The sequence below is a fragment of the Urocampus carinirostris genome, chromosome 1 (genome assembly GCF_059441175.1).
Source record: "Urocampus carinirostris isolate Australia breed hairy pipefish chromosome 1, RoL_Ucar_1.0, whole genome shotgun sequence".
Classification (NCBI taxonomy): domain Eukaryota; kingdom Metazoa; phylum Chordata; class Actinopteri; order Syngnathiformes; family Syngnathidae; genus Urocampus; species Urocampus carinirostris.
Genome location: NC_142349.1, coordinates 76,336,723 through 76,350,846, shown reverse-complemented (window position 1 = coordinate 76,350,846; position 14,124 = coordinate 76,336,723). Strand labels below are relative to the sequence as shown.

General features: G+C 42.1%; 1 protein-coding gene across 5 annotated transcripts in view; it reads right to left on the bottom strand.

Annotated features, from left to right (window-relative positions):
- The window catches only part of LOC148377014 (transcriptional repressor p66-alpha), a 35,679-nt gene extending 25,002 nt beyond the window's left edge, over positions 1-10,677 (bottom strand). For 2 of the 5 annotated variants that reach the window (XM_088352403.1, XM_088352406.1), the window contains exon 1: positions 10,081-10,219. In XM_088352403.1, the coding sequence (XP_088208529.1) occupies positions 10,081-10,212 (132 nt within the window). In that variant the 5' untranslated portion in view covers positions 10,213-10,219. Of the gene's footprint in view, positions 1-6,793; positions 6,918-10,080; positions 10,340-10,492 lie in introns of those variants that run through there. The other 3 variants (XM_088352421.1, XM_088352413.1, XM_088352430.1) reach the window with 3 other exon arrangements.
- Positions 10,678-14,124: the final 3,447 nt, after the last annotated feature.

Genomic DNA, 14,124 nt, shown 5'->3' with positions numbered 1-14,124 from the left:
TGCAACATTTCTTGTTGCCTTAGAACAGGGGTCCCCTAAGGACAGCTAAGGTTTCCGTGGCCCTGTTCAGGATTCCTACAACTATTTCATGGCCAAATTCAGGAACTTTTTAAGGGCTTTTAAATCAAAATTTTTCAATTTCTCCAGTCTATCTATCTACCTTGGTCATATCCCTCAAGAGGGGTGACCGACAGAAAGAAAAACACATACACAAAAACAAAGAAAATAAAAAAAAGGGGAAAAAATAGCAAAAATATACACAAACATTTTTGGACCATGGCCAAACCAAATGCCCAAACAAGTTAAGTAACTCAGCACCCAAGTCGGCCATGCTTTCGTCCCTCCAGATGAAACGGGACACGAGAAAGCGTCCGTGTCACTCGGGTCAGGGTGACACAACACACTCTTCTGTTCAACAGCAGGGCCCGACAGCTTTCGCTGGTTTACCCCTACCGCATCATACAGGTACTCTGCCCATCCCTTAGAACGGGTCCAAAAATCCCACTATCCTTTTACAACACCTCTCCACTCCGATCACCAACAAGTGCTCTAGCTTCGGCTACATTTAGACCTCTTTCCTGCAGTGCACTCGTAACACCATCCATCCACGTCAATGGCGGCCTTCTTCTTGGTCTCCTTCCATTGACTTCTGCTCTGTAGATCCTCTTCAACATTCGCTCCTCATCCATCCTCTCCATGTGTCCAAACCAACAGAGTACTCTTATCCACAAGCTTGCTCAGTTCCACTACTACTCCAGTTCTGTCTCGAACAAAATTGTGCTCTGTGGTGAGGGGCCCTCTGCTCGTGAGAGGTAAGAGAGTTTTCCCACCGTGTCCACTGCATGTCGTAAGAGGCGAGTAAAGTGGAGGGATCGAGGGGCCTGGGGATCCTCTCCTCTCCATCTCTCCTCCCTAAGAGACAGCAAGGCAAAGAAAGGGGTGCGGGAGACCGAACAGTCGCAAACCCTAGTTATAGGGTTACTAAATGTGAGAGGATGTGGAAGTAAAGCGACCGAGGGGAAGAAAGAAGAGATCAGAAGGATGATGACTAAAAGGAAGATTGATGTGTTAGCCTTGAGTGAAACAAAGACGTAATTTCTCCAGTATCATTAAAAAAGAAATCTGTTGTGAATCATATTTTGCAGATCCACAAATATATCTGCGATTTACATATGCCTTTTTTTAATCTTGCGTGTTATCAAGACATGTGACTTTTAGATCGAGGAAATCGTGAATATACAGTACCGTATTTTACAAAGTATAAGTCATATTTTTAGGGGGAATTTATTTGATAAATCCCGACATCAAACACATACATGTCATCTTGAAAGATATTGAAACTTATTCAGATAACTCTAGCACAAATAACATGATGACAAAGTATCATTTTCACACCAAATCACTAAATCCAATGAAATTTCCATCCTCTGTGTGACTTTCACGGTAAACAATCCACCACTTCCACCTTCCGGTTCTACGATGCTTACATTAGACTCATCGTCACCTCAGCTTTCTGCTTTTTGGTTGCATTTTTCATTATTTGTTCCATCCATCCATTATCTGCACCGCTTATCCTCAGTAGGGTCGCGGGGGTGCCGGAGCCCATCCCAGCCAGTCGCAGGGCACACAGCGACATACAATTCGCTCGCTCATTCACATCTAGGGACAATTTGGGCCGGTCAATTAACCTAATATGCATGTTTTTGGGATGTGCGAGGAAACCGGAGTGCCCGGAGGAAACCCACGCAAGCACAGAGAGAACATGCAAACTCCACACAGGAGGTTTGATCTCACAACCTCAGAACTGTGCCGCACACGCGCTAACCACTGCCGTGCTGCAAGTAGAATTATAATAAACTTAATTTTAAAGTGTTGTTCCGTTATATATTCTGATGATCAATCCTCAATACTTAGCACAATGAGTCGTCTTATTGTGTTTCAAGTTGAGAAAAATGGGGCAAGCAACTTTATGGCTGGGCAGGCAACTTTTCAGAGTTGTCTGCCTTTGTGTTTGCAAACTTTTTCTCACGAGTTTCAGACACTGCCAATAAGAACTTTACCCGAGAATCTATTTTTCCCTCAGAAATTTTTAACACTACGGATGCTGCAATTTACCCACATGATTCCAGTGAAAATACCGTGACATATTGTCGCACACCAAGCTTTGCTCCAAATGAGTTCTATCAATACACCCACACAAAAATAATCCCTCAAGTTCATTTCTGTTCTTGCACCGTGAAATTCAGAAGACATCACGAAAAAACCCTATCTTGAAATGAGTTTGAATCTATAAAGTTTAAACGAAGTGAATGAGATTAAAGTTCATTAATTGATATATAAATATATATTTTCATCCTTTGTTGTTCGATCGCATGAAGGGAATTTCAGCTAGTAGGTGTTCCCAAGAAATAAATTCAATGATCATTAGATAGATACCTAGATACCAAGATAGAGATACCTAAAAATAGATAGAGATACATTAATAGAGAGATAGAGATACCTATATAGATAGAGAGATACTTTATTCATCCCTGTAGGGATATTCACACTTCCAACAGTATCTTTGCGTTGAAAAATAAAATAATTAAAAAAAGATATAGAATACAAAAATACCCAATATAATATTATTAGGATAAAGGATGAGCGATATTGGTTTTTCAGAGTTTATTATTATTATTAAGCGGAGGCCGATAACCGAAATTTGGAGCAGATATTCATTTGTTGTAAAAGCTTTAAAATTGGCGTAAGAAATTTTAAATATTGCACAAAGAAACAAACATATAAATGTTAAAAATTATGATAAAAGGTTAATAGCTCTCTGAAACCTTTTACAGTAAATAAATTGGAATTTCAACTTGACTAATCTTATCTTAAACCTAAAACTAACAGTGCAGGAAATAAATTTAGGCCTAATATATACTCGTATAAAAGGTATATAAAAACTTAAAAAGCTCCCTTATTTTGTTTTACAATGAATAAATTTAAAAAAAAAAAGTCAATACAACAAACATGCCTGAAACGGACTTAAAACAAAAAGTTCATAGAAATGTCAACGACGCTTGCGAATCAAAGTGCGGTCTATCCTGTTTTAGAGATTGCCAGACTAATGTTATGGTAAGAGCTAATCAATCAGCCTTCTACTTTAGCGTGCTTTTTCTGCTGTCAATCACAAACACTTGATTGACGAACTAATGTTATGATAAGAGCTAAAAACTAGTCTCCACTTGAGCGTGCTTCCCTTTAACAAATTAACTACACAATCTCTTAATCTCACACACAAACACGCTTTACTACCGCAGACTTATCTAAAATCTTAATATTAGCGTTATTGATTCAAAGGCGTGTAGGGACTTATGAGTTAGCGGAGCTGCTGCTGTTTAAAGTTATTCTTATTGCTTCAGTGGCTCTGCCACTGATCGCTTATCCAATCGAAGGGCACCAAAGCGTAAAGGGAGCGCAGTTTGCTGTGTTTTACAGAAATGTGGCTCACGTCTAGCATCCCGGACGCTAACGTGGAGCTACCCGGCTTCAGCGCTGTTAGACAGACACGAAAGCCTGCGGGAAGCGGAGAGAAGGCGAACTCGCTATCTACGTGAATCGAGGTGGTGTAACCCTGGGCACAAAGAATTCCATCTGCTGCAGGGATGTCGAACTTTTGGCCTAGCATGTGACGTCATCCACTCCGCTGTTGCTAAACTACAAACACAGCACCCTGAGGCCATCCTGTTCATCTGTTAATAAACAACAACAACAAAAGGATACTGTGTGAATTTCCCTACGGGGATGAATCAACTATCTATCTAATCCATCTATATCTGGGGTGGGTAGCGTCAGAGACAGAAGGCAGGAGAAGGGGAGAGAAAGAAAAACGCAGTTTCAAATATACCGTAAATTCCGGACTATAAGCCGCTACTTTTTTCCCCAAACGTTCAACCCTGCGGCTTATTCAGTGATGCGGCCAATTTATGTAATTTTTCTAACGGCCACCAGCGGCGCTCCAGTACAAAAGGTAAGATTTAGACCGGTGGAATATATGCGCCGAGGAAGATTGCAACTTCTTAGCTTGTGCACAAATTAAATTAGCGTAGAAATATCCTCACCATGCAAATTGCAAAAAGAAAGGCACATGACGCAGCTTTCAAACTGAATACAATCGAGCAGTCCGTTAAAGAAGGAAACAGAGCTACTGCACGTAACTTTAATTTGCGAGCGTGTTGCTAGCGTGTTTTTGAATAAGGGAGCAAGGGACGACGTCTATATGACATAGTCTCTTTCCCATACTGGGGAAGACGACTTTGATTACGTCAGTTATAAGGAGGAAGATGAGAACGGTTTACCGTGATTACTACAAGTACGGTATGTTTTTTTAACAGAGCCGTTTACTGGGTTGCGAGCGTGTTGCTAGTAGCGTTTTGCTACCCTTCACAGGCACGGTTTGGGATGAAAGTTTTAATATTATTATTAAAGCTTTGAAAACTCTCTCGGTGTACCGTCTTTCTTTGTAAATATGTGTATCCATGTATAATATGTATTTGCAACTGTATATTTTTGTAATGTATTTATTTTAGAGACTTATTCTGATATGTTTTCCACGGGCGAATCAAAAAGAAGGGGCGAAAACAACGGGGGCTGACGGGAAGTGGAGTAAAGGTGAGACGTGTTTGTGGACGCAGCGTGTTTTGTGGATGCAGCGGACAAAAGTGGATATATATTTTTCCCACCCTTACCTTTGGAAATATAATATAATAACATTTCTTTTCCTTGGATTATTTTCAACGGGACCCGGATTCTGCAGGTCTGCATCAAACCTTAAGTACGGTATCATTTTCCATTCATTTTGCCGGCTGTAGTATTTGGACTGTGTACTTTATATTCAGTTACAATCGCGGGACTCAAAGTCAGGTTTGGGTTAAATTTGTGATTGTATTACATGTTTTAATGTGGGCGCATGCGGCTTATATACAGGTGCGCCTTGTGTAAGCACAAAAGCGGTTATCCTCTTAAAATGTGGTGGGTGCGGCTTCCGGTGCGCTCTATAGTCCGGAATTTACGGTATTCAATCAGCCTGTCGAATAACTAAAAAGGCCGATACCGATATCCGTCAAATTCCTACATATCGGTGCTGATATTAGTCTTGCATGATTATCGTTCGACCTCTAGTACAGACTAAACCTCAGGATCACGAAGCACTTAAAAAATACATATTTTTAAAACCCCTGCTAGTCACTGCTTTGCTGAGAACAGATTCGGCTTTGTGTACTTGACCGCGGAAGGCCACGCAATGTGTCAATGTGACGACCAGAAAACTTCTGAAAATGGCACTGAACTGCACAATGAAAATGCTGTTCAAAGGTCACTTGACAAGTCAAGTTCAAACTGCAAAGACGAAGATGTTGATTCATGCAAGCCTATCGTTCATCCCAACGATACAGGGAATATAATGGAAACATGGCAATGAATTTATGAAACAGCCTTCATACCTTTTCTTTCAACGAGGAACTACTGCCTCTTAAAATTCTACTAGCGGTTTCATATATAAAGTAGCTTTGCGTAGAACATGGTACTTATTGCATCATAGAGGTTCAAAGACACATTCATGCCCAATAGCACAAAGAGGTGACTGCAGACAAGTCAAGTCATGTTTATTTGTTTGGCCCTTAATCACGAGGAGTCACAAAGGGTTGCACAAACCACAGACTATTACGACATCATCACCTGATCTAAATCCTACATGAGAGAAAGGAAAAACTCAAAAACCCCAAGTCATGTTTATTTGTAACGCCCTTAATCACAAAGAGTCTGAAAGGGCTGCACAGACCACAGATTAATGCAACCCACAGACTACTATGAAACCATCCCCTGATCTAAAACCTACATGAGGGAAAGGAAAAATTCAAAAACCTCAAGTCATGTTTATTTGTGACGCCCTTAATCACAAAGAGTCTGAAAGGGCTGCCCAGACCACAGATTATTGCATACCACAGACTATTATGACACCATCTCCTGATCTAAAACCTAGAAGAAGGTAAGGAAAAACTCAAAATGAAGTATTCCTTTTTTCAGCTTCTTAAGGGTCTGTTCTGCCCCGAACAGGCCTGATAAAATTAAGATAAAAGCAAATAGCTGCAATGGAAAATAAAGCATAAGGGCTCTTTGAACACAGTTGGGCATTATTAACACAAACTTAAAGGGATATCCGAATTATCAAACAAACAAAATGTGAGAAAATAGTACATGTTTTTGCATAGTATCTTTTTATAAATAGGTCTTTGGTATATACCAATTATTTCGCGAGGCAATACATTTTAAAGACAGTCAGTCAACGGTTTTGAGTGTTTTAAGAAGAATTTTGGTATGTTTTGTGGACTCTGCCTAGGCATTGTGTCACTGGTAGATTCAGCAATGGTACAGGTGGCAAGCAGCCAAAATCGGGCAAACTGGCAAAAATAACACACACAAGCTAACAGTTGCTAAACTAGCATGCTAGCTGGCTGCTAAAAATGGCTAACCGGGACTGATCGGCAGGAAAACGGGAGGCCAGCCCACAAACATGCAGTAGACAGCCAGGAAAACTGTAAGGCGACAACAAATAAACAATTACGGCAACAAACACTAACCCAACTGTAAATATACCAAATGAGCACAACAAGCTAGCCAGCTAGCCGACTGCTAAGGGGGTTAACCTAAAAGCCTTCGGAAGCCTGCACGCCAACAGAAGAGCTCCTTGGACAATGTTATATTAGTTGCAAGACACGCGTCAAAAAACACTCAAGGAAAAGTCACAATCACATACCTAAAAGGAGGCGAAGGAAAAAAGGAAAGCACCCTGTACTCGTCGTCAGGTAAACTTCCTAGCAGCTTTGATGATCAAAGCACACAACACGAATAAAACAGTCAAAAGTCCCCCAGTGACATGGTACGCAAAGTTCCAAGTACTCCAAGCAATAAGCGCTAGGCATTCGCTGGATATTACAAATATTTCAACGGAACGCGCCATTGTTTGTCTGTGTTGTCATCCGGTGTCATCACAGCTCTAAGGGATATGAGGTCAAACAAATTAATTTCCCCGATATCCATAGCATGTGGGATATTAGATAGATTTATAGAGATATATAGATATAGAGATAGATAGACACAGAGATAGAGACAGAAATAGATATATATATGTGATAAATATAGAGAGATACTTTATAGAAATGCAACTTTTCAGTTAACACGCGTATGCAGAGTAGTAGTATCCTTAAAGGGACAGTGTGTCATTTTTAGGTCCTCCTAGTGGTACAAAAAACAATTATTCTGTAGAAAAAAACAAAACAAAAAACAATCATTGATTTGAATAATAGGCACAGTAAAAAAAACACAGGAACTAGTGTACCAATGTTAATTTTTATAAATATTCATAAGCCAAGAAATTGGTATTTTTTTACATAGCAGAATCCACTGGCATTTGTCTGGCATCTTGCTGCTGCGCTATGTTCATTTGACACTGGTTTTCGTCCGCATTAGACAATACAGTGTCGTTTAGTGATCAAATTCTACACAATGTAACTTTAAGATGCATGTAGGTTTTGGTCAAACCATTATGAAAATGCCGATTTGCTATTTGCAGAACAACCTCCCACAATGGCTCTGCTCATTTAGTTCAAAATGTGTGCTCAGAGAAGACATTAAAGCCCCAGTGTGTAATAATGGACCACTAGATGACACTGTGTTGTCTGGTGTGACCAGGGGCCAGAGTCAGAGAGCACTGTCTGTTTTTTTTTAAAAATAAAAATTAACATTGGTATTTTGCCTAGAATTCAAATAAGTATTTTTTTTTTTGCTGACTGAGTGTTTTTGGGGGGACCAGATGTATGAAGATGTTACACAAAACGCAACCTCGCTAAATTTCATGGCCGTAACTAATCAGCAATCAAGATTACACAAGGAAGTATTCTAAGGGTATGACAATTTTTAAAATCAATTTTCAATTGAATCCCCAGTCTCCTTCGTCCTCTGCATCCACTCGCTACTCCACTCAACCAGTTAAAGTCACATCACACCAAAGGTATATTACAGTTAAGTAGTACTCGTTATTCCCTAATATCATAATTTTATGAAACCTGTAGTTCTGAATTAAGATTGTTTTCATCATGATGGCTCTATCAGAAAGACAATTAAGTTCCAAGCAAGAGAGAGAGAGAGAGAGAGAGAGAGGGGGGGGAAGATAGAGAGAACAAGACAGGAAAAAAAGAGAGAAGGAACTAGAGAGCGAGGGAACAAGAGAGAACTGGGAGAGAAAATAATGAAAGAGAACAAAAGCGAGAGATACTATTGAAAGAGAGGGAGAGAGCAAGAGGGGAGAACAAGAGAGAGGAAGAGAAAAGAATGAAAAATAAAAAGACAAAGAAAATGACAGAAAGAGCATGATACAGGGAATGAACAAGAGTAAAAAGTGTGAAAGAGAGAGAGCGAGAGAGAACAAAACAGAAAGAGATGGAACTAGAGAGACAGGGAACAAGAGAGAACTGGAGAGAGAGAAAATAATGAAAGAGAACAAACGCGAGGGAGAAACTATTGAAAGAGAGGGAGCGAACAAGAGAGGGGGAGGACAAAAGAAAGGAGAAAACAAGAGTGGGGAGAGCAAGAAAGAGAGAAAGAGAAAAGAATGAAAGAGAAAAAGACTAAGAAAAGGAGACAGAGATAACACGATACAGGGAATGAACAAGAGAAAAAACTGAATGAAAGTATGAGAGAGACAGAGAGAAAGAGAAAGAGCGCGAGAGCGAGAACTAGACAGGGAAAAGAGAGAGAAGGAACTCGAGAGAGACAGGGAACAAGAGAGAACAGGAGAGAGAAAAGAATGAAAGAGAACAAGAAAGAGAGAAACTATTGAAAGAGAGGGAGAGAACAAGAGAGGGGGAGGACAAGAGAAAGGAGAAAACAAGAGCGGGGAGAAAGAGAAAAGAATGAAGGAGAACAAGAAAGAGAGAGAAACTATTGAAAGAGAGGGAGAGAACAAGAGAGGGGGATGACAAGAGAAAGGAGAAAACAAGAGCGGGGAGAAAGAAAAGAATGAAGGAGAACAAGAAAGAGAGAGAAACTATTGAAAGAGAGGGAGAAAACAAAAGCGGGGAGAACAAGAGAGAGAGGGAAAGAGAAAAGAATGAAAGAGAAAAAGAAAATGAAACAGAGAGAACATGATACAATGAATGAACAAGAAAAAAAGTGAATGAAAGTATGAACAGAGAAAGAGAGAGACAAGGAGAGAGAGAAACAGAGAGCAAGAGAATGAGACAGAGAGAGAGAGAGACAGAGAGAGAGAGAAGGAAGACAGCAAAAAGGAAAGGGAGAGAGCGAGAGAGAATGAAAAAAAGAAACAATGACAAACTGAGAAAAACAGCTTAAGGGTGACATATATAGGGAAAGAGAAATTTAGAAAAAGATTCAGAAAGACAGAAAGTACAATAGCTCCAGTTTCTTGCGAGTAAACTACAGCTGATTTTTCTCCTGTGCTTCTCTGGGTAGCTGTCTCGCAGGCCGCGTGTTTGACACCTGTCCCTTTAAGCTTTTCAGAGTCCCGAACATAGAAAACCAAGATACATTCCATCCTGTCTTCCTCGGATCCCGAATTCCCCGAACCCACCGAATAGATGTCACCCCGTGCATGTGTGCGGCGCGTGCGTGGAGACGCGCACGCGCAGCTTTAAGACTACGCTTGTCACGGCTACAAGTAGGAAGATTAGCTAATAGATAGCACGAGTAGCGACTGGACTCTTTTCAAAACGAAAGTAAGATTAAACACCAAAAAGTCCAAAAAGTAACAAGTTTATAAACCCCCCCCATCATTTAATAAATAACTAAAACCATGTGCTAGGCACCGGCTTTCCCCATGTTGACGTCGCCTCTTAGAAGTTAGCATGCTAACGTTAGCGTCACAAACAACAACAAGCACTTAAGCTAGCCAAATTGGGGACACCATACTTCAAAGTCGGTGATTCCAAAATGGAAGCCAAGATTGGGGGGATATAAAGGAACCTCTCCCTTGTTAAAGATGCTTGCCAATGGTCAAGAACCAAGAACTGGACCCGAAAAACTGACCTGGGACAGTCGTCGTTTCACGCAAAGGAGAAGGGGAGGGGGGGCTATAACTTTCACTAAAATCCCGCTTTTTTCCATTTTACAGTCAAACTTCAGTGTAACAATCAAGGGAGAAAGAGGAGGGGCCGCCATGTTTACCTTGGTGCCCCCTCCCTGAGGAAAACAGTGTCTAGGTACGCCAGGAAACGCTTCTAAAACCCCGCTTGGTTCCACCGGGCGACCACCCTCCCCAGCTCCGGTAAGCGCCATTTATTGCGTTCATGTCGTGGGACACCCCCGTCCCGTGTCGTGTTACTTTTCAACAGCCATCTTCTAAAATGGGGGGGGCTGTTTCCCCTCGACGAATACAACGAAAAACTTCCACTTTATCCCCCCCCGCACAGACATTAAAACTCCCACATTGTGAACTTACTCGGTGGCTTCTCGTCCGCCGTTCGACCAAGGAATGTTATAAATGGTGGCTTTTTCCAAACCGGGGATGAGGGGGGGATATCTCCTTTTTCTGTTCTTTTTTTTTCCTTTTTTTTTCTCGGCCCTCCCCGCCGCCGTCGCCGCGTCTGTTGCCAAATAATGCACGCTGCGTCCTCCTTAATGGGCATGCGCACCAAGCTAGCCGGGGGCGACCTCATCACGTCACGTAAGGCGAACATCGCTCAAGGGGGGGACGAGTAGTAACGTCGGGACCCCCCTTCTTCCCCACCCCTGGTGTCCAATAAGCGGGGCCTTGGGATGCGAGTTTTATTCCTTCCCTGACTGGAGTCGTAACTCGGAGCAGCCCTGTCTAAAGTCGTCTTTAACGCTTCACTGCCGTTCGATTCCATACCTGTCAACCTCAGCCAATCGCATACCTGTCGCGCTCCAGGGCTCCATGCCCTTACAAACTGTCGGATTTTCCTTACAAAATAATCTTACACCATATTTCTGTTCTGTTTATCAGGGTTGTAAAAGCTGGGACGGGAGAGCAGACGTGGTCGGTATCCAAAAACAGGTCGTGGCTGGAGACAGACGGGGAGATCAGGAACGGACAGGTGAAAAAACAGGTGCAAAAACGGGACAGGTGGGAGTCAGGGTCAAAAAAGCTTGCCTTGTATCAACTGAGGTTCGCAGACGGACTGACAAAAGGAGAGGGACGGGACTGGGCTTAAAAAGGGATAGAGGGCCAATCAGATAGCTTGCAGCGGCTAGCGCCAAATGAGTGGGCACAGGTGAAATTAATGATTTATCATGACAGCGAGAATGACTCTATTTGCGTTATAGATAAACCATTCATAAATAAATGTAAAATCCACACAGGTGGACTGCCATTATTTGAGTCTAAACTAGTCTAGTCCTCACAAAAAGTCTCGAAGGGCTGTAAAGAAGTTCATTCAATACAAAGATACTCAGTCAGGGTTTCCGCAGATCCTTGAAAAATCTTAAAAGGTGTCCGATATGGATCTCTTGTGCCCACTAATTTGGCGACAACCGCTGCGGGCTCTGATTGGCTCCCTGTCACTGTTCTAGCCCAGTCCTGTCATTCCCCTGTGGTCAGTCTGTCTGCGAACCTCCGTGTATACTAGGCAAGCCTTTTTCGACCTTGACTCCCACCTGTCCCGTTTTTGCTCCCGCTTGTCTCCGGCTACGACCTGTTTTGTTCCCGACCACGTCTGCTCTCCCGTCCCGGCTTATGACCCGTTTTTGATCCTGACTACGTCTACTCTCCTGTCCTGGCTTATGACTCGTTTCCGACCCCGACCACGCTTTGCTCTAGCAGTCCCGGCTACCGACCCGTTTTTCTACGGAAGATCCACTTCCGCGTTCGAAGCACAATCCGATTGCGAGAGCGACTTGCTTGCAGCGTCCAGTCGGATCGCGGGCGCTACCCTTCCTCTTTCTTTCAATAAAATTACGAGAAAACGTTACGCGACTGGGTCTACCTTGTGTGCCGGTCGTGAGAAAAAGGCATTGAATTATTTATTCTAAAACTCTAAAAATAACGCCGTAATTGGCATCCAAATGTCTTAAATCCAATTTTCAAGGTATTGCGAACACATTGAAAGGATTTATATTTGTTGGAACTAAAAAGATTTACAGTAGTAACATTTATCAATTGTCTTTTTTAATAATTCATAGATTAACTTTCGTGGAACTACCAAAACGGTGATGTGGTTTCAGTCGGACACATGTTTTGGATCTACTCAATATACACATTGCAACTTCGGACAAAGACGTTTACTTTGGAGCATGCCCAGAAAGTGTACATTGAATTAAATGTGGCTAAAAGACGAACGTCTTTGGCCACGGCTAAAATCTGTGCCAGGTAATGTGTACGAGGCTCAATGTATTGTGTGTAAGAAATATTTGTCTTTTTTTTATTTTCAATTGTGTGTTTTTTTGAATTAAAATTTGATTTAAAAAAGTATTAAAAGTCTTTAAAAGTCTTGAATTTGTCATGATTGCTCATTGCCCTCACCTATCCCCGCTTGTTTGGTGCCAGCTGCTGCTGTGTGGCCCGATTGGTTTCCCTCCTATTTAAACTCAGTACTCCATTCACTCCTGGTCAGTCTGTCAGCGAACCTCTGCATACGCAAGGCAAGCACTATTTGACTCTGGCTCCTGTCTGTCCCGTCCTCTCCTGTTTCCTGCTCGTCTGTCCCTGACTTCCCGATCGTCTCCGGTTACTTGACCCGTTCTGTCCATCGACCACGCTTTGATCTCCTGCTATGGCTACTTGAACTGTTTTTGCACACCGACCACGCTCCGATCTCCCGCTCCGGCTACTTGAACCGGTTTTGCCCAGTGACCACGCTCCGATCTCCCGCTCTGGCTACTTGACCTGTTTTTGCCCACCGACCACGCTATGATCGCCCGCCGATCCCGTGAGCTCCTTGCTCCTCCTGCCCAGCGAGCACCGGATCGCTGATGTTTGTTTCCCGCACCTGACTTCCTCGATTCTTCAATAAAGCTTTTTGTGAAACGCGTTTGGGTCTACCATCTGTTCTGGTTCTGACAGAATTCAACTTGCCTTTAGCTGTAGGAACCCTTTGTATAATGGACGACACTTATACATTGATGACTATTTGCTTTTGAAAAGCAGATAAAAGCGTGTTTAAACAGTTAAAAAATAATATAAAATTAATTAATAGGATAATGGATTAGTTGTCAATTTATCAATCAGTTGCCTTGTCTATTCAAAGTGTCGGTGGACTTCTAATGGGTGGACTAACAGGTCTTTGAGGGTCAGAATTCGAGATAATACCCAGGTGTTCAGATACTCATTTGCAGCTGTATCACACACATAAATTGTTAAAAAAATCATGCATTGTGATTTCTGGATTTTTCTTTTTAGTTTATCTCTCTCACAGTGGACATGCACCTAGGATGAAAATTTTAGACCCCTCCATGATTTCTAAGTGGAAGAAATAGCAGGGTGTTTAAATGCTTATTTTCTTTACTGTACATATATATTGTCAAGAACCGGAACAGGATCAGGACCCAAATGCGTGACGTTCTCACGCAAGCCTTTTATTTTACGGAAAATGGGGAGTCATGCATGTTAGGCAGCGGTCTGGCGTGGAAAGACAGGAAGCCAGAAGCCGACGAGATCGACACCAATTGCTCGAGTTGATATCGAACAGATGGGTCGATACAGGACGGGACAGACAGGATAGATAATGAAACGGGATATCGAAAATAAACAGGACAAAAATAGACGGGAACGAAACTCAAAACCGATATCAAACAGGACAAAAATAAACAGGAACAATACCGGACAGGGAATACCAAGAGGAAACAGGACCGAGTCAAAACCCACATCTTGCGGGGCAGAGATTCTTTGACGGACTGACAAAGGAAAAATGAGAGCACTGAGCTTAAATAGACGTAAAGCCAATCTTTCAATGCGCGGCAGCTGGCGCCATATGGGCGGGGCCAATTGGGCGCCATAGCAACCTTGACACTACTACAAGAAAAATCCCTTTTCAACCTGGTTCGCAAGATTTTTTTAAATTTGCAATATAACTGAACAGGATTCTTTGACTCTAGTAATATAAAAGTGTATAGAAA